Source organism: Malurus melanocephalus, unplaced genomic scaffold, assembly GCF_030028575.1.
Source record: "Malurus melanocephalus ecotype Western Australia unplaced genomic scaffold, MMel_1.1 scaffold_26, whole genome shotgun sequence".
Lineage (NCBI taxonomy): Eukaryota > Metazoa > Chordata > Aves > Passeriformes > Maluridae > Malurus > Malurus melanocephalus.
In genome coordinates this window covers 61236-78926 of record NW_026623258.1, presented here as the reverse complement: position 1 = coordinate 78926, position 17691 = coordinate 61236, and the positions used below count along the sequence as shown (strand labels likewise).

Genomic DNA, 17691 nt, shown 5'->3' with positions numbered 1-17691 from the left:
CTCTGAGGGATCTGCTCTGCCCATGAGAGCACTCTCTGGCTTTGATTTTCCTGCACCCCTGTTCCTGCAGAGGGGGGAGGCTGCCAAGCAGTGGAGGAGAGGTTTTGTTGTGAGATTGGTGCCATAAATTCATTGCAAATGGGTGCTGCAGGTCTTGGCTTGGGAACTGGTATAAATTATTGCTGTTGCTGATTCAGACAGATGAGCAGTGGGAGCTGGGGTTGCTTTTAAAGCACACACAGAGGGATTATGTAAAGACTTCAAAGTGTGTAATGGCAGAGGAATGAACCTGCTGATCCTAAAGTTCCCTTGCAGATTTATAACCTAGAACCAACTTCTGCAGGTGCCCTCAAGGACTGTCATGGCGATGGTGACACTTTTATCTCAAGATCAGGTCCTGGAATCCATGTAGGGGTGTCTGAGTTGGGCCCCAGGGTGGGTGGCTGAGCAGGGCTTGACATCTGAAAAGTTACGTCTCTGCCTGTGCTTCTCAGGTGGGCAGCCTAAGTTGCTGTAGAAATTGATCATTTGAATAAATRCCACATCTCAATGCTGACTGCTACCCCCTGAGAGTCCCCAGTGGTCACCAGACCAACTCATGTCCTCTCATCCAGATGACCCSAGCTCATTTCTCATGTGCATTTTTAGGTGCAGGGCTCCTGACTATRAGACTTGTTCACACTTTGAAGCTCTTTCTTCCCCCCTTGTCCACATCCATCACTCGTTCTGCTGACTGAGTTGCTTTAACTTCTCTGCTCGACTGAATGGAGCAGGACAAGTGCCAACCCTTCCCCTGCCAGGATTTCTGTGCTTAATACTGAGATAAGACTGAAATCCTAGGTACTTTTTTTCTGGTGGTTTTAATAATAAATAACTTTCCTTGGCACTGTGCTTCAGCTCATGCCATGCTTTGTGTCAGATGCACTCCTCTCTGGAGAATTTAGGGAGGGCATTTCAAAGGAACCAGATGTTTAATCTTTCTTGTGAAGTTGGCTGCCACACAGGAGCTAACTGGAAATTGTGAGGTATTTTACACTTGAGAGAGGTTTTCCATTTCACAGTCTTTCTAAATCAAAAGAAAGCTGTGTATCGGCTGAGCATCGTATAAACTGGGAAAAGAGCAGACTTGCTGCGTGCCATCTCTCTGTTTACTCTTTGCAAAGATGGGCCTTTCCTGGCAAAATGTCCTCAAGATGTTTATGGAGTCCACAGAGAAAAATGATCCCTTGAAATGGAAAAGTCCAAGGTTTTGTGCTGTAGACATCCTGTGCTGCACTAAGTTGCTTCCAGAGTTTCAAAGGGATCTGGTTGCTGAAGGGAAGAAAAGCTGGGATTTTTGAAATTACCAAAGTGTGTGCCAATCMCAGATGTTGGGCACATGCCTGCTTTTGGGAACCTCTCCTCACAGMCACCTCTGTTCTAAGGCACCAGATGACTTTGTCATAGTGTTCTTCCTTCCTCAGCCATCCCAAAGATGTGATAGCACAGCCCTACTCCATAAGGTGCTGTGACAATAAATACTCTCTATCAATGCTTCTCCTTGAGTATTTCTCCATATCTGCTCTTCCTTGGGATGCTGTTGACCAGTTGCTGACTGATTTAGCAGTGTTTTGCTTTACCTGACTCCTCYCCATGTCCTGTAGGTAGCATTCAAGTGGTGGTGATGCCTAAGATTTTTAGCTTTTTATATTTTTCATATATTTGTTGTAGCTTTGTAGAAAGATGTCAAGGTGGAAAAGCTCAATATTGCTCAATTCCCTGGGTGTGCTTAGGAAAAGATGGTGTTTCTTTCCCCTACGTGACTCAAATGTTTAAGTGTCTGTAGTGTCACGTTTTCTAAGAAAGACGCAGGTCCACCCAGCCAGTCTTGTGCTCTGGAGACAGTCATGGATTCTGGGAGRTAAATAAGATGTTTGTGAGGAAGAATAAGTCTGAAACATGAAAGAATATTGCTTCAATTTCTTCACTGGATGCCTGTTGACAGGTTACTATGATGCAGTGTGAGTGGAAAGTGTGTGAGGGAAAATAATCCTGTGTCTTTTAAATGCCTATCAGTCTGAGATACAGCAATAGGACTTTATTTTTGGGGGGTGCTGAGCCCTGTGCTCTTTGGGCCCCCTTTGGGTGCCTCAGATTAGATCTGCAGTTCTCCCTGACTGTGGTTTGCAGGATAATCTCTGTCCTACCCACCTCCTCCCCAGACTTTCTGATATTTCCCTGGCACAGGTACCCCCCTCATTCCTGTCTGGTTCCTACCAGGGGATGTGTTTTTTTTCTGCCTTCCAACAGTTGCCAATTCAGGTTTCATGAGGAACTGCTGTGCCAGCTCTTTGATATTCAGAAGCTGTGGGGTTTTCTGTCTGTTTCCTGACCTAGCATGACTCTACTAATAATGCAAGAACTTCAGTGCTGATGTCCTGGCCGCCTAATACCGGAGGTCAGTCTGTAAATCCAGTTACAATTTTCTTTGCCTCAGCAAAGACAGTAAGTTGAACATAATGTAAACAAGGTGGTTGGATCAYTGCACCCACCAGTAATGCGGTGGGAGATGCAGGCAAATTTAATGGATGCGATTAAATCTCCTGTTCCAGTCTGGCAGCTGATTAGCTGCAGGGGGCAGGCAGGAATTTCCTTTCTGATCCAGAGTTGCCCTCTTTCCAAGTCCTCCTTCAAGCTTSTGCCAAGCATCTCAAAGTGCTTTGCATCTTAAATTGCGCTTCTTCACGCCCCTGTGAGGGGTGGAGATGAGAGATAGCACAATCCCAAATGGAGCCCTGGGGAAACTGAGGCACTGGGAGGTGGCAGCCTGCCTGGAATGAGAGAAGAAGGTGATGTTAGACTTGGAGAAAGGGGAAAGGGGCATCCCAGAAATCTTCTCTTGAAGCTGAACTTGTGCCTAGTGCTCAACAGTGCTTTAGCACCCTAAAGTCTTGGTTGTCTGCTATGCACTAGTATATAGTCACTGACAGGGAAAATAAATCTTTCTGCTCTGGAAGTTTTAATTTATTTTTGTCTTTTATCACTTTATTCCTCTAATTTCTGAGGAGAATGACTTGTGTATATATTTCTTCTCTTTGCATGGAGAAACACTTTACGCTGAAATAGCCTCAGGTGGTGGCTGTGGATGAGGCAGAGAACTGGTTCAGCTCCATGGATGACTCCATTCTTTGTCTCTGTGAGGGAAATTAGTGAATTTACTGTGTGGGTTCACCTTCAGTGGGTGCACACTGATGTACCTACACCAGATTTGATTTCTTTACCTGGTTGTAGAGCTGAAGAAMTGGCCTTGTAACATCAAGGAGGAGAAAACACTCCTGTTACTAGGRCATGGTTTGGTCTAAAGAAGAGACTATAGACATCCAAAGAAACTGTCACGTAGTAACCCATCATTTCACCTGCATATTGCTCATGCTGTGGCTGACAAAGTACAGAGAGCAGTAGGGATTAGCTGAGTCTTCACCCTCCTCAGGATGCTGGGAATAGAGAATGGGCCTTTCCCATCTTACTTCAGCCCAAACAGTGTAATTTGGATCTCATAGGGTGGGGAGGGTTTCTTACAACAGAGATTTTGTATTTTTGTGGTGGGTGATTTAAGCTTCTAAAGTCTGGTTTTGTGAATCTGGAGTGGACAGAAACTTCTGATGTTCAGTCTTGAGCCAGCAGCTTGATGACTGGAGAGAGATAGGATTTCAGCTGTGGCCCTCATTGCTGTAGGGCATCCTGTCCATCCTGCTGTCATGATAGGAACAGAGAGGTCTGACTGAAGTGTTCTGAAGCCTAGAGCTGAGGCCAAAGCCTGGCTCACTAGGCTCTATTTCAATTTCTAAAATGACTATGTAAATAGAATGTCTGAATCTGATCCTTAGCCTAGTCTCAAGACTTAATTGTAAATAAACACTATCTTAAATCACTTTATAGTTTCCAGCATTCTCTGTTTGAATGTCTCTGTGCTGGCGTTTGGAGAACATTCATCATAAAATGAGTGTCTGTTTGGGCTGCACATGGTGTAATTATCAGCTGAGCCCATAGCATGATGTGACAATTCTYGTTCTGACCAGCTGAAACAACTCACTCTAACAACTGTGCTCTCTCTTCTTGTTCTCTCTTTCAGTTCCCAAGAAGCTTCTGCATGAAACTCAGCCAAGACCAACCAGTTTCCAAGGATATCAGAAGCCACATTTCCCGCTGCAGCCCAGAGTGTTYGATCCCAATGTTATAGGGGACGGCGTTTTCCTTTCGGATGTCTCTCCTTCCAACATAGAGCGAGTTCTCCCAGGTAGCTGTGACCGTTGTGGTGTTGGCCCAAACCTGATGGTGTTGTGGTAACTGGTCCTTTCCATCTCCCCTTTTTTTGGAGTTCTAGTTTGCTCCTAAATCCCACCCATGTCACAGTCTCACAGTCAGAAAGGACTGTGACAGCTCCAGGCATGACCAGTGATGGGCTAAAGTGAGCTGTGAAACTGTTCAAGAAACACTGGGTTTCTTGAAATAGCAGCCGTGGCCATGCATGTCCAAACTCATCACAGAAATACTTTTCAGACCTGTCTGATACAGTGGCAAAGAAAAAACCCCAGGGTAGAGACAGTAGATCTGCCTCAGAAGGGACAGAGAAGTTTTCAACTGAGTTTTGAAATCTGATGCTATTTTCATAAAATGCAAAGTGAAGAGATATGAATGAAGTCAGATCTTAGCCATCTCTAGGGAGAGGTGAGTAGGAGGCAGGGGTGGTGTGTGAATAAGGGAAAAGCACAGGTGAGCACGTGTTGGGTTCCTTGGTGGTTTTGTGTTGTTTCCCAACGTGTAGGAGATTGTTTATGACACTACTGAAATTCCCAGTCTGTGCTCCCAGAGATTCAGCTYGAGGGTGGGTGTGGGCAGAGCTTGTCTCCTGGCAAAGTTAATCCACAGCTTGGATAGACAATTTACAAATAAATAAAATCTGGCAAGAACAGATTTGTCAGTTTGGAGGCCTTACTGAAAAACTGTCAAGGAAAAGATTTTTGAGTTAGCCCCAAATAAATATTGTGATCCTGGAGATTATTTTAAGCAAGAAAAAATATCCTGAACTCATTTCCACTCATCTAACATTTCACTTCTACAAATKACACCTTTTGTTTAGTTTTCACATAGTTTATTCATTCACTTTCAAAATATGCATCACTTTTCAAAGAAAGATGTCATTTTGAAATTAAAAGCTAGAAGAATGTTTCAAATATAACAGAAGAAAATACTTGGACATTTCTGTAATCTCCCCTCCTGTTTTATTTCTTKTATTAAAACTATTTGCTAGCGTCAGCCTGGTGTCATGAATCACCTCTCCTGTGCTTATACTATGGTGTTGGGCAAATTTACTGCTGGCWGAAAGAATTTTGTTCGGCTTTGGTGTTAACTCAGAGAGAAACCTTTTGAGTGGGAACAGCTAAGAAAGGGTGGTGAGGAGAAAACCAGGAACAGTGAGCTGATTAGGCATTGACAAGTCTTCAAAGCTAGCAAGGAGGAAAGAGAATATCTTTAACTATGATCCCGAAATGAATGACAGACCAAGGAACCACACAGTGTGGCAACACTTGTGAAATTGTGTTTGTTTTTTCCCTCCTGCATAAWTCCAGTCATCTTCTGTCTTCCGTGTCTGTGCTTGTACAGTCCTGCCAATGATAAAACCAGTACTGTGGTTTTGTGGTGCTCTTTGCTGGAGTTTAGTATGTGCAGATTAGCAGTCATTTAAAAACATGTTTGATTGCATCTGTTCTACGGACAAGTTAGACGTGGAAAAAAAAAAAAAGGATTCTTCTAACCTCTCACATCTCAAGAGAAGTCATCCTTTGCTCTGCCTCCTAAAGACACTGTTGTTGCACAGTGGGTTATAAGGGGGCTCCATACCCAGCAGAGGTGTCCATCTGACATATGAAATATGGATGAGATTTTATCCTGGTGGTGCCCTTCATTTTTCTCTCTTAGGAAGGGATTTTACATTAACTAGTTCAGAGCCAGACCTTAATCAGGAGATGTTTTGGGCAGAATTCAGTTTCCCCCATATAAATGTGGCATTTGTGATGGCCACCTGTCYTCTGGAAGGGTGAGAGTTGCCCCTGCATCCCTTCTCATACTGACCATCCCTGCATGGGTGTTGTCCTAACCCTGGGGTGTCTTAGATATCTGTGAATGAACAAATTCATCAAGCTCTAAGTGTCTACTGTAGGCAGAGCTGGATGGCTCTCTGCTACCCATCAACTGATAGCAGGACTCTTTTGCCTTAGTTTAGATGCATGGTGCTGCTTGAGATGCTCTGAAATATCCAAATTTTAGGTTCAGYTTTTAGGAATGAAATACTTACCCCACTTCTGTGGATTTCTTTGGAAAAGTGGTAGGGAAAAGTTCAAACACTTGTACAGGCAGATTTACCAGGTGGGGAGAATAAAGGAGAGATTAGAGGGCATGTTAATCTGAATTGAAAAAAAATCTGAATTAAAAAAAAAAATTCCAAAAGTTGCTATTGATTTCSTGTTGAATGTGCCCTGGGACGTTCTGTGTCCCATTTGCACAAGGGATCTGCAGCAATCTCTATTCTCCTAAAGCGAGAGGCTCTTGGGATATTTTACCCTTTGGGATATGACACCCAAGCACTCCTGTTTGAACACTTTGCTTGAAGGCCAGTCATTAACACCGTCAGCATGTGGCTTTCCCAAGGCCCTGCAGATATTCAGTGGCAGAGACAGCTGTGCCCACATTCCTTGGGGCGGATCCCTCGCAGTGACACCTGGACATCCATCCCYGCTGGTCCTCCTCGAGGCAGGTTAGGAGCTGGCATCACTGTGTGCACATTCCTGCCCTCAGTCCCTCTCCATCCAGTATTACCTGTTCTCTCTGACACCCTCACGTCCTGTTACTGCTTCCCCAGGCTGAGCTGCTGCTTCCTGGCATGCACAGCGGGAAGCTGGATGTGATGTCTCACACTGCTGGGTTTGCAGGGAAAGGAGATGGATCAGGCAGCCAAGGAGCAAAGCCCATCTCACATCACAGCTCCTGACAGAATGCCTTTGCTTGCATGGCACTGATGGCGTCCCTGGAGAGGGAGCTGGCAGTGTCCTGAATTTAATACCCGCAGAGGAGTGGAAGCCAGGTGCACGTCTGTGATTTTACAGAGCCATGCTTGCTTTTGGCCAGAACTAGACACCAGGGAAGGAGCCTGAAAATCTGTAATAACTACAGTTAAAAACTCATGTGGATGATGGAGCTGGACCCCGTGCACTGACTTTTTCCTGTGATGAAAACAATTACCGTTCTGTGAGGGGTGGGGGTGTCTGCCTGCAGATGAAGGTGTGGGGAGCCTCAGCAATGAGCTGATAAGGTCTGAAAGGGTCTCTTTGAGCCTCYCGGAATGAACTGCCTCCTCAGCTCCAGTCTTCAACAAATAAAATCAAATCATTAACCCATGTTCACTCACCTCTCCAGAGGGGAAATGGTGTCTGGGYGAAACACAATACGAGCAGGCTTCTGAAGGAAGTCATAAACTCAGGTCTGCCCTTCCCCACGAAGGCAGGAGAGAAAGCGCGTCTGTTTGCCAGGTGGGGATGGATCACTGCAGCACYGCTCCAGCAGAGGGTTGCAGGCTCTGCCTGTGTTTCCCAGTCTTCCTTGCAAGCCCAGCTGAACCCACTGTTGATAAAGGCTSCTTTGATTTACATAAGAGAAAAGAAACCTGATTATATATTTGCTGTAGCATGGGTGGGTGTGTCTAAGTGGTGACATGAAAGAGYAGGAGATGGGGGAGAGATGATGATGCCTGGATGCAGACAGGGCATGTGTTGAGCTGAAGCTGCTTGAGAAGGTTTAGTTACCCCCCAAAAGAGGCAAATTTGGGTGGTTTCCTGTCGAGCAGCTCAAGATTTCTGAACACAGATGCTGACCTGGCGGGGATAGGGCAGGTTAGGGCTGGGTCACATTCTACATTCCTCATTCCTCATTCCCTTTCTGTGTCAAAGCAGAGAAGAAGAAAGGGAGGTCAGCCACTTTCTACCCTGTGGACAACCCCCCCCTCCTGCTCCCCGTGGATGAGACACAACCGCCGGCGCTCAGCAGCGGCAGCAGCATGGAGCCCGTGGGTGTCAGCACGGAGATGGCCCTGCTCAGCAACATCCTGGCAGCCTATGCCTTCATCACAGGTAGGTCCTGGCTCACATCTGCCTGAGCTCCTGCACCATCCTTGTAGACCCTCCTTTCACACTCACCTGGGGCTGAATCTGCCTTTTTGAACTGTTTGTGTGTTTCATTCCTCTCTCAGTGGATTSTCCCTTGGAAGGCCTGACCGGAGTAGCTTTAGCAGACAGTGTGTAACAGTTTATTGTGCTCTGCTTGAGTTAAATACAATGTAATCTTACGTGTGGGGTTAYTCCTAATGCTTCATTTTCCTGGAGATCAAAGCCTGGCTCATTAGGGAGGCAAGTTTGTTGTCTTGTAATCTGGAAAATAAGCAGCACTCAAATCTTTGCACTGCTTTAGAGAATTTGGCTTGTCTTCAGTAGAAGTGTGAAGATGAAGTAACCTGAGTGTCTACYTAATTGTATATTTAAATCTAGTTTAGAGTAAGATTTCCTTGGATCACAGTTTATCTTTCACCCACGTGTATCTTTCAAGTAGCAGGGGAGCAGTGTTCTAAAATAATTCACTTTAAAAGGTGAAAGAAAAGTGACAGAACCAGGGGGAATGCCTTTAGACTGAAAGAGAGTGGATTTAGATTAGACATTAAGTAGGAATTCTTTACTGTTAGGATGGTGAGACACTGGCACTGATGTCCCAGAGAGGTTGTGGCTTCCCCATCCCTGGAAGTGTTCAAGGCCATGTTAACTAAAACTTCAATATTTGTGAGCTAYGTGTTCATGTCTGTGTGCTAGTTCAGTCTTGCTGATCCATTAAACAGGGATTCTTGGTCCCTGCTCTTGCTCTTGCTGAGATGCTGCCATGCTGACAATCCAGCTGTTTGATTTGAAGCAGCAAACTTGGGCTTTGCACTTTGGAATTACTGAGTAGATTAGTGAGAGTGTTTCTGCGTATTATTTAGAGAAAGTTCTTCTAAAAGGACCATGATTGGTTGTACAAATTTCTTCTCTTCTACACATCCATCAGGATCCATCTTTTCATGACACCCTTAAGAGTCAGGCACATTTAATGGAATTAGTAGTATTCTTCACAGAAGATAGTTGAGTAGGATAGATTTGGGTTTTTTGCATGGGTTTCTCCTAGGAAAAGTCAGAAAAACAAGCTTTAAAGGAGTCTTCTGTCTATCCCACTTCTCTCCCCACTTACCTGCAGCTGACATTTTTTTACATGAAAATACTTACCTTTCCATGGCTACTATAAAACAAAATTCTGTTTTCTGAACAGTAATGGACAGAGAAAATTGTAGGATTAATGGTCCAGGATGGTTTGGTTTGTAATTCAGAGCTGCTGAAAATGCCCCATGGACTTTGCTTCCATTGACACAGCGGAGCTCTTTGACTCTCTGTTGATTTTAGGGGACAAAGTTTTGATTCATCCTTGTCACAGGGTGCCTTGGCAGGAGCCTCCAGGTTTTACAGTAGCACAAACAACTTCCCCTGTCCTGTTGCTGTGGGATCTGCCTGCCCTCTCTTGMTGTGTTCTCCCTGTGCTGTGCTCACACCCACTGGATGACAAATAGGTAAACTCAGACCTCATGACTTTGGTTTCCAGTGCTGAGTTCAGGACTTGSTTGCTTATGTTTTCCAGKGTATCATGARATGTTTTGGGTTGGAAGGAACCTTAAAGATCATCTGTTCCTCACCATGGCTGCTGGATGGGTTTTAGTCTCAGTGACATGTATGCTCAGTTTGTTATTAATTATAAAAATAATTGACAASTGACCCATGGATTGAAACAGCAGATGTCCTAAACCATCTTTATCTGCTGCATGTAATTTAGCCTTTGCTTTTAGTGGAAATGATGGATTTGTCATGATTTATTTCGTTGTGTGTGAGTATGGAGGGGTTTTTGCTTATGACTTCAAAGACAAACTGTGTCACAGGGCACAAATAACATTTGCATAAAACTAGAGCACTGCAAAGCCATTCATCTTCATATTGCAGATTTTGAACAGCAGAGAAGTTGGATTCTTTTGTGCCTGCCTGAGTTTGGGGCCCTGAAGGCAGCTCAGGCTGCAGCTGACRTCCACAGAGGATCCATTCTAGTGGCTCAGGACAGGCAGGGTGTTGAGCAGCCAGGGAGGGCTGGCTCTGGGTYACACATCTTCCCTCTGCTCCTGACCACAGCCCTGGTGCCAAAGAGAAACAGCAGCGCAAGAGCTGCTCTGTTCTATGGTGCTGAAAACGTCCCTCAGGTGCTCTCTGCAGACTGAAAGTGCTGCATTCAGGGCTTCCCTGKGTGGGCGAGTTGTCTCAAAACAGGAGTTTGCAAAAGAAAATTGTAAACAGGCAACACATAAAAATGTTTTTTCTCCTGGGRCAGAGGGTGGTGGATATCCTCAGACCACTCCAGAAAAATGAAGCTATGGGTTTTTGCTATTTCATGGGTGAAGTGCAGGCTTGAAAGGATGATCCTCTCTGCTGCCTTTCCTCTCTTCTGGCAGTGGGGAGTTCTTTAGCCTGGGGGGAGCATCCACAAATAGTGGTACCCCTGCTGTGCTCAGTGGTGCTCACATTTTCTGCACAGAATGGCAGTTTTGGGTGGGCAGCTGCAGGTCAAGAGTCTGCAGACTCAGCCACTCACACATTCAGTCTTGCCGTGCACAGAGAAGTTCCGGTATTTACAAAAGCTTCTGTGCTCATTTCCACCATCTTTTTGACTGATATTCCCATATAGGAGTTGGGAATCTTCCTATGGACAGCTGAGTAGTAAAAATCACAGCACAGCAGGAGGAAAAACGGTCTTGGTTTGCAGCTATCATGGTTAGGTATCAAAGCCAGTTAGGTGTCAGTCTCTTCACAGCTTCCAGAACCTATTTCTTCAGAAACTGGGAGAAAGTGTGAATAATGTCAATGAGGAGTGAAATTAGTAGCTGATCAAACAGGTAGATATTATTTAGAGTTCAGTCTTGCGAAAGACTCAGACACACCCTTTATTTGAAAGCTGAGTTTCTTTACAGAATTAGGTTTTTAATTWGATGCAATCTCTGCTTATAAATCTCAGACCTGCTGTTTGCTGTGGACCTGTTCCAAAACCTGCCTGAGTGTTTGTAAAGACTTCACCAGTCTCAGTGACAGCTGGAACTGTCTTTGCAGTCACAGTCTATCAGCAAGACCAGAAACATCCCTCGTGGTTCTATAAATATTAAACATTCAAAATGTATCAGAGCTCTTCCAGTGCCTCCTTTTGGACAGGAGACTTATCTCAGTTTTGTCACTGCATTCAGGATGAAGCAGTTGGARGGAAACCTCCACAAATCCCTGTTTTATTCTTCTTCCATAAGCAAATCTTTGCTGCCAAGTTATTAACAAGGRGCTTCCAAAATGCAGCCCAGGGGAGATCATTCCAAATTTTAGACTGCTTGGCCTGAGCCTTATTAATAAGGGGCTCCTGGAGAGCTTCCTCTGTTGTGTCAGGGGATTTGGGCAGCCTGTGGGGCTGACTGTAAATTCCCCAGAAGATATTGCTCCTACTGTTTGTCTGGCCATGCTTAATGCTGAACTTTTTACTGGGGGCCCTCTGAAATTTTCCTCCCCACTGAGGTTTCGGAATGCATGAAGCCWTTACAGGAAGCCAGCAGCGTTAATGCCTAGATTGTTTTTTATTTATTGAAACAATTTATTATAATAGCAATAACAACCTTGGCCTGGGGCATTTCCTGGGGAATTAATGGCAGTCTGGGCTGATGCTCCCAGCAGATTGTTAGTCCTCAGGAAACAAGCTCCGTAATTGCTGCTGGTTTGGTTGGAAAAATAAAATAAAATGTGTTTCTAATTTTTTTTGGTCAGTTTGAGTACCTAGAAAATGGTGGCTTTTGTATAGAGCCTATATCTTTTGTGTGCATGGATTAAATTCAGGCTTGAACCAGTGACATTTTCACCAATGTTTTCAATCCAGAGAGAGAAATACAAAGAAGGGGAAAGGTAACCCCAGCCAAAGAGATTGACAGGAGCTGGATCCTGCTGGAAGCTCTGATCTGTCATCCACACCGGTGGAAGAAAAAGCTTCAGTGATCTAAATCTGTGTTTTAATGAGTGGATACACACAAACATACACAAGAATGCAGTTGTGCTAACTCCTGCTACTGATGTCCATGTACTTTTAAAGAACATTTTTTCCGAGCATAATGAGTGTTTTGAGGAGCTTCACTGTTGGTGTGACAAATCTTGGCCACCTTTGAGCTTTTGGAAGGTGGTGAGTATCCTTTTGCTGAAGACGGTGCCTCTTCTTGGTCTTTACAAGTAGAACATGCAGTGGTCTCAAAATCACTGATCAACCATCCTAGGCTAGTGCTAACTTGGCTACTTCAAGTGAGAAAAAGCAGAGCCCGTGGTTTTTAGCTTAAGTTGCTCTTTCTCCTGTGAAAAAAGAGCTGCTGCTGTGCAAGTGGATTGTGTGTGTGATAAATGCCAAGAGTGCAGCTGAACACAGGGTTACAGCTCCGTGAGGAAGTCCAGACAGTGTCTCAGATGTTGACAGAGTGGCTGTAGGAGCTCATAAATGCCACTGGAGCCCAAAGATTCAATTACAGCCCTTGCACTGCATGAGGGGCTGTACAGATGAGCACAAGCAGGGGAAGAAAAATGGTTGCTYAAGTAGCTTTAGTAGGTGAAATTGCTTCTGAGCTGGATACAGTAGCATGGAAAAAGGAGTATGGAGGAGAAGGGAAAAGCAGGACACAGGCAAAATCGGGGGCAGAGAAACCGTGTCTGTGTCTCAGGCTCCAGTCTATGGTTTTTTTATGAGTTGCTCTGAAGGAGCGAGCAGTGGAACTAATGCAGCCAAATGAAGCCCATGTGTGTGCAGAGTGTGGTGCTCAGGGAGGTGTGCCTGGCACCCTGTCAGCCAGGCAGAGCCAGGGCAGGCTGCACCCAGCATCTCCCCGGACAAACACCCCAGTCCTGCTCCTCTGCTCACACTTCATTTGTCCCCAGAGTCCTTCTTAGGGCTACCTGCAAACGGAGCTGGGTGATTACTGTCCTCAGTTAAATTGCATGTGGAGGTAGAAGTGTTACCAGGTTGTGATTCTGCTTTTCCTGTTTATTTTTTTAAGCCACTTTTTTGCAGTTCACATAGGTCTGGATGGACAGGAGCAGCTTTGYTACTGCACAGAGGAGGCTGCAGTTTTGAGTCCTGACCCTTGAATTCAGAGTAGCCATTGCCTTCACTGGAGACAGGATCTCACTCAGCCAAGCTGTTGCAAGAGTTATTGGCACATTCTTGTCTGCTCTGGCACCTCCTCTTTTACCTTGGGAATTGTGATGTCTCAATTTTCGCAAAATATCTTAGCTGAAGCCTGTGGCTTTGGTCTCACTTTGCAGCTACTGTTGCATGTCATAGGATGGTTTGGCTTGGAAGGAACTTTAGAGAGCATTTGATTCCAGCCTCCCTCTTATGGGCCTGCTCACACATCAGTGTCCTGCTTGTTCTCTGCATTACACAGAGTTTGCAGGAGGCTGGTCCACCTATTTCTCTCTCTTTTTTTTTTTTTCTCTAACTTATCTGCTGCACTTTCCTCATCTTTCTTTTCTCCTCCCTTCAGCCTGATTTTTTCCCAATGCCATCCACACCAACCACTCTAGCATCAGTCCAATGATTTATTAGCCAATTTTCAGACTATCTTGACATCTTCTTCCACCTTGGCTCATCAGTCACCTTTGAGGTTCATTTGGGAGAGAARTGAAGAGCAAAAAGGCATTTTTTCCATCAGCACCTCCAGGCACTGAACTGCACACTGCCTAGAACAGCACAAGCCACTGTTTGGGCTCAGGCCACAGAYTCAGAGAATAATTTAGGTTGGGAGAGGCCTCTGGGGGTCACCAGGTCCAAACCCCTGCTCAAAACATGGCTAACTTCAAATTTAGAGCCAGCTTTGAAATTAGAGCAGGGTCTTGCCCTGTTGAGTTTTGAATATCTCCAAATAGTTTCCAGTTCACCTTTTACAAACTTTGCTTAAGGAGATCAGCTGGAAAGGGCRCTTCTAAAAGCACTGTGCAGGGAAGTGAAGCCTTTTAGCTACAGAGATCTTTTGGGGCCAAATGTCAGGGTCTCAGCTGGTGGAAGATGTTACAGGTCCATCTCAAGGGAAGAAGACTCTTCTGAGGAACTGACTCCATCCTTGCACTCAGGGCAGACACTGCAGAGCAGAGCTGGCCTTGACACTTCTGYTCAGTTCACCTTTCCCCTTTTAGAGTACCTGTGAACCAAGATGATTCAGCCCAGGGGAATGGCAGTAACAACATTTATCATAATTACACTTGTAAGTAGTCTCATGAACCAAAAAAAAAGAAAAAAAAAAGAAAAATAAAGAAAAGGAAAAGGTGATACATAAACAAGATGACCTAATTTGAAAGGCATTGTGGATCCTTTGGAATCTTGTTATATCACCTCAGAAATGTTGCTATGCAGGACTCATCCTGTGGGTGCACTGACTCCTGCTCTGCCTGTGGAGCACAGGTACACATTTTGGTGGTCTGGGCAGGAAGCCAGCACACTTGGCTTAGATAAGCAAATGAAGTCTATGAATAAATAATATGCATTTTTGCCATGCTGCCAAGCCTCCCATTTCATCTGGGCCACAGCACAGAGCATMTAAAGTTTTGTAATCATCTTTATACCTGTTATGAGGGCAGTGGATGGGACAGTGAGATGCTCTGAGCTGCAGCTGGGTGTGCAGCCCGCCAGTGTCAATCCTGTGGGAATTGATTTAATTCTATGGGCTGCTCCCTTCCCTTCCARCACTCCAAGACACAACTGCAGCAAACCCTCATTCTGCATGTGGGCAAACGCTTTGGCAGCAAATTCACCGTTTAAATTCTTGATTGTCCTGGGGGGAGGAGACAAAGGAGGGCACGGAAATAAAAGCAGCCATTGAAAACTCGGCCCCTCTGGAAATTCTGTATTGTTTGCATGGATGGGCCCTGTGTGTGCTGCTCTGTGAAGGATGGCTCTCCTCCAACATTTCCTTTCTCYTTGCAGAGAACCCCGAGCGGGCTGCGCTCTATTTCGTGTCCGGAGTGTGCATTGGACTCGTGCTGACCCTGCTGGCCCTGGTGCTGCGGGTGTCCTGCCGGACGGACTGCAAGCGCTCCTCCTCCAAAAAACCCSCTCGGGAGCGGGAGAGCGACAGCGACAGCAGCGACAGCGACGACGACTCGGACACCACGTCGGACCTGTCTGCCCGCAGGCACCGCCGCTTCGAGAGGACTTTGAACATGAACGTGTTCACCTCGGCCGAGGAGCTGGAGCGGGCGCAGCGGCTGGAGGAGCGGGAGCGCATCATCCGCGAGATCTGGATGAACGGGCAGCCCGACATCCCGGGCACCAGGAGCCTCAACCGCTACTACTGAGAGCGGTGGGGACACCCCCAGTCCTGCCCTGCTCCCTGGGGCCRCCCCACACCTCAGAGAGGACACGGAGGGAAGGCATTTTGCTCGGGTGTCTCCCCTTTTCCTATCAGCTGTGCCACCTGGAGTGGGCGGATGGACGGCAGTGAAGTTTCCCCATCTCTCTCTCCSTGCCATGTTGGTATCACCCCTCTTCACAGACACTTCCTCGTTCCAAAGAAGTGATTGCCAACTTCATTTGTGAGCGGCCGGCAGGGAGGAGAGGATCACAGTCCCCCCGTGTGGGATGTGGCGTTTGGAACGCTGCGGTGTGAGTGCTCCTCTCTTGGCTGGGGAGACGAGTTGTCCAGGATTTGGTCTTCGTTTAGGATTTTTTGGTTTCCTTTTCCTGAGGAATGTGCGAGAATTGTGAACAAAATGACAAGTCTGGAAAGATGATTTGGGAAGGGAGGGGGAGGCGCATCCTGACCGATTGTCTTGTGACTTCAGAAGCCATGAGATTAACCCAATTAAAACCCAACAGCAAATAGGACTTGTTAAGAACTGGGGGATGGGGGGGAGGGGGATTCTTCCATCGTGAAATCATCTCGGTGCTTGGATGTTTGCCATGGTGTATTCAGTTATTTATGGCTGTCTTTTCATCTTCCTTTTCAATGGGAACATTTAGTTTTTTTTACTGACACCTCAGGGATAAAATCCTTTTTTTTTTTTTTTTTTTGAGTCTGTTCTCCCTGCTGGCCCCTGTCAAACACAACCCAACCCATCTCCAACAGTGAAATTATGGTAATATAAGAGACGTGTCAGTGACTGGTGAGAAGTTAACAACCTCAAAGAGGTTGAAAAAGGTTTCCTTTTTGTTTTGTTTTAAATATATATATATATTTGAAGATGCTGCACAGGAATGTGCCTTATTCTTTTTTTTTTTTTGTTGTTGTTGTTGTTAAACTGCAGTTTTCCTATGGATAGCAATGCACAATGTTTTATATATTTTATTAAAAAAATAAAATGAAAAAAAGTCTGTGTTTACCAGGGGAAAATCAGCACAGAAGAAGCCACGTCTGACAACAGAATGGGTAATAATGCTAAATAAACTCTGGTTTGCTTCAATACAATTGAATTTGCATCCTCACTTTTGGCATAGGTGTTGCTTGAGGGAGATTTTTGGAAGAGTGGCACACCTCTGCAAGCGATCATGGCTGATGTTTTTTGCATGCAGGGAACTGGCAGCACTGGTTTTTTTTGGCTGCAGTCCATCAATCAACTGCTGTGGTGTACATGGGCAGGAGACCTGAGCAGCGGGTTGGTTCTCAAGGGGCCACCCCTAAGTGATTTCATGATGCTTTGAGTCTGTCCCTCACACTCAAATCATACCTGGGTTAGAAGAAAATGTGAAATGAACTAAAAAGAAATACATRTATCTATATATGGAAGAAAAGGTGYAATGTTTTAGTGCTTCTCCTTCAGTTTTCAATGGGATATCACCCCCTCTTCACTCCCCAAGTACCAGTTCACATTACCTCAGTCACAGAACTCAGTGTTTCTCACATCTGCAYGACACTGCTGTAGCCTGCATGGCTTTGGGCTCTGCTCCTCTGTCATTAAGGCATAGAAATRTTATTTCCAGAATMTTAAGGGTTTGCAAAACATTGACAATGGAAATAAAGACCRAAGRCTCTGACTACCCAGAGCTTTTCCTRAGCCTTMAGGAGAGATGGAGATGGATGGACCTGCCCACAGGGTGACTGAGGATGCTGTAGGGGATCATGTGCTGTGCCAAACAGCTGCATGGCAGGACAGACCYCTGGCACTTTTTGGGATCACTGGGGCTTTTCCCTGGATGAGGAAAGCTGTGTTGGAAGTGCCCACAAATTCCTCTTGTGGCTCATGCAGGGTTTGAGTGACTGCAGCTGGTGGCACTGGYGATGGCAGAGGTCAGCCTGGCTGGGGAGAGGTGGCTTCACCTGGCACGGCAGTTTGAGCACTGGGGAGTGATTCTGGGTCTGGTCCCATGAAGATTCAGATGGAAATGCTCACTACTGAACTGGGATGTAATTTTTGTGTCTAATACTTAGAAATAAAGCAGGAGGCAGGTCCCCAAGCCCTGATGCATYGCCAGGTGCTTCAGCTGGAATGTTGAATATGCTCTGCTCAGGGTGTTGAGGAGCAAAATGACAGGGTGAGGTCAGCA

General features: G+C 45.7%; 1 protein-coding gene across 4 annotated transcripts in view; it reads left to right on the top strand.

Moving 5' to 3' along the window:
* EVA1A (eva-1 homolog A, regulator of programmed cell death) overlaps positions 1–16665 on the top strand; it is a 132367-nt gene extending 115702 nt beyond the window's left edge. Inside the window, exons 4-6 of one of the 4 annotated variants that reach the window (XM_057390405.1) lie at positions 4112–4276; positions 7986–8162; positions 15136–16665. In XM_057390405.1, coding sequence (XP_057246388.1) covers positions 4112–4276; positions 7986–8162; positions 15136–15506 — 713 coding nt within the window. In that variant the 3' untranslated portion in view covers positions 15507–16665. Of the gene's footprint in view, positions 1–4111; positions 4277–7982; positions 8163–15135 lie in introns of all 4 variants that reach the window. The other 3 variants (XM_057390404.1, XM_057390407.1, XM_057390408.1) reach the window with 3 other exon arrangements.
* Positions 16666–17691: the final 1026 nt, after the last annotated feature.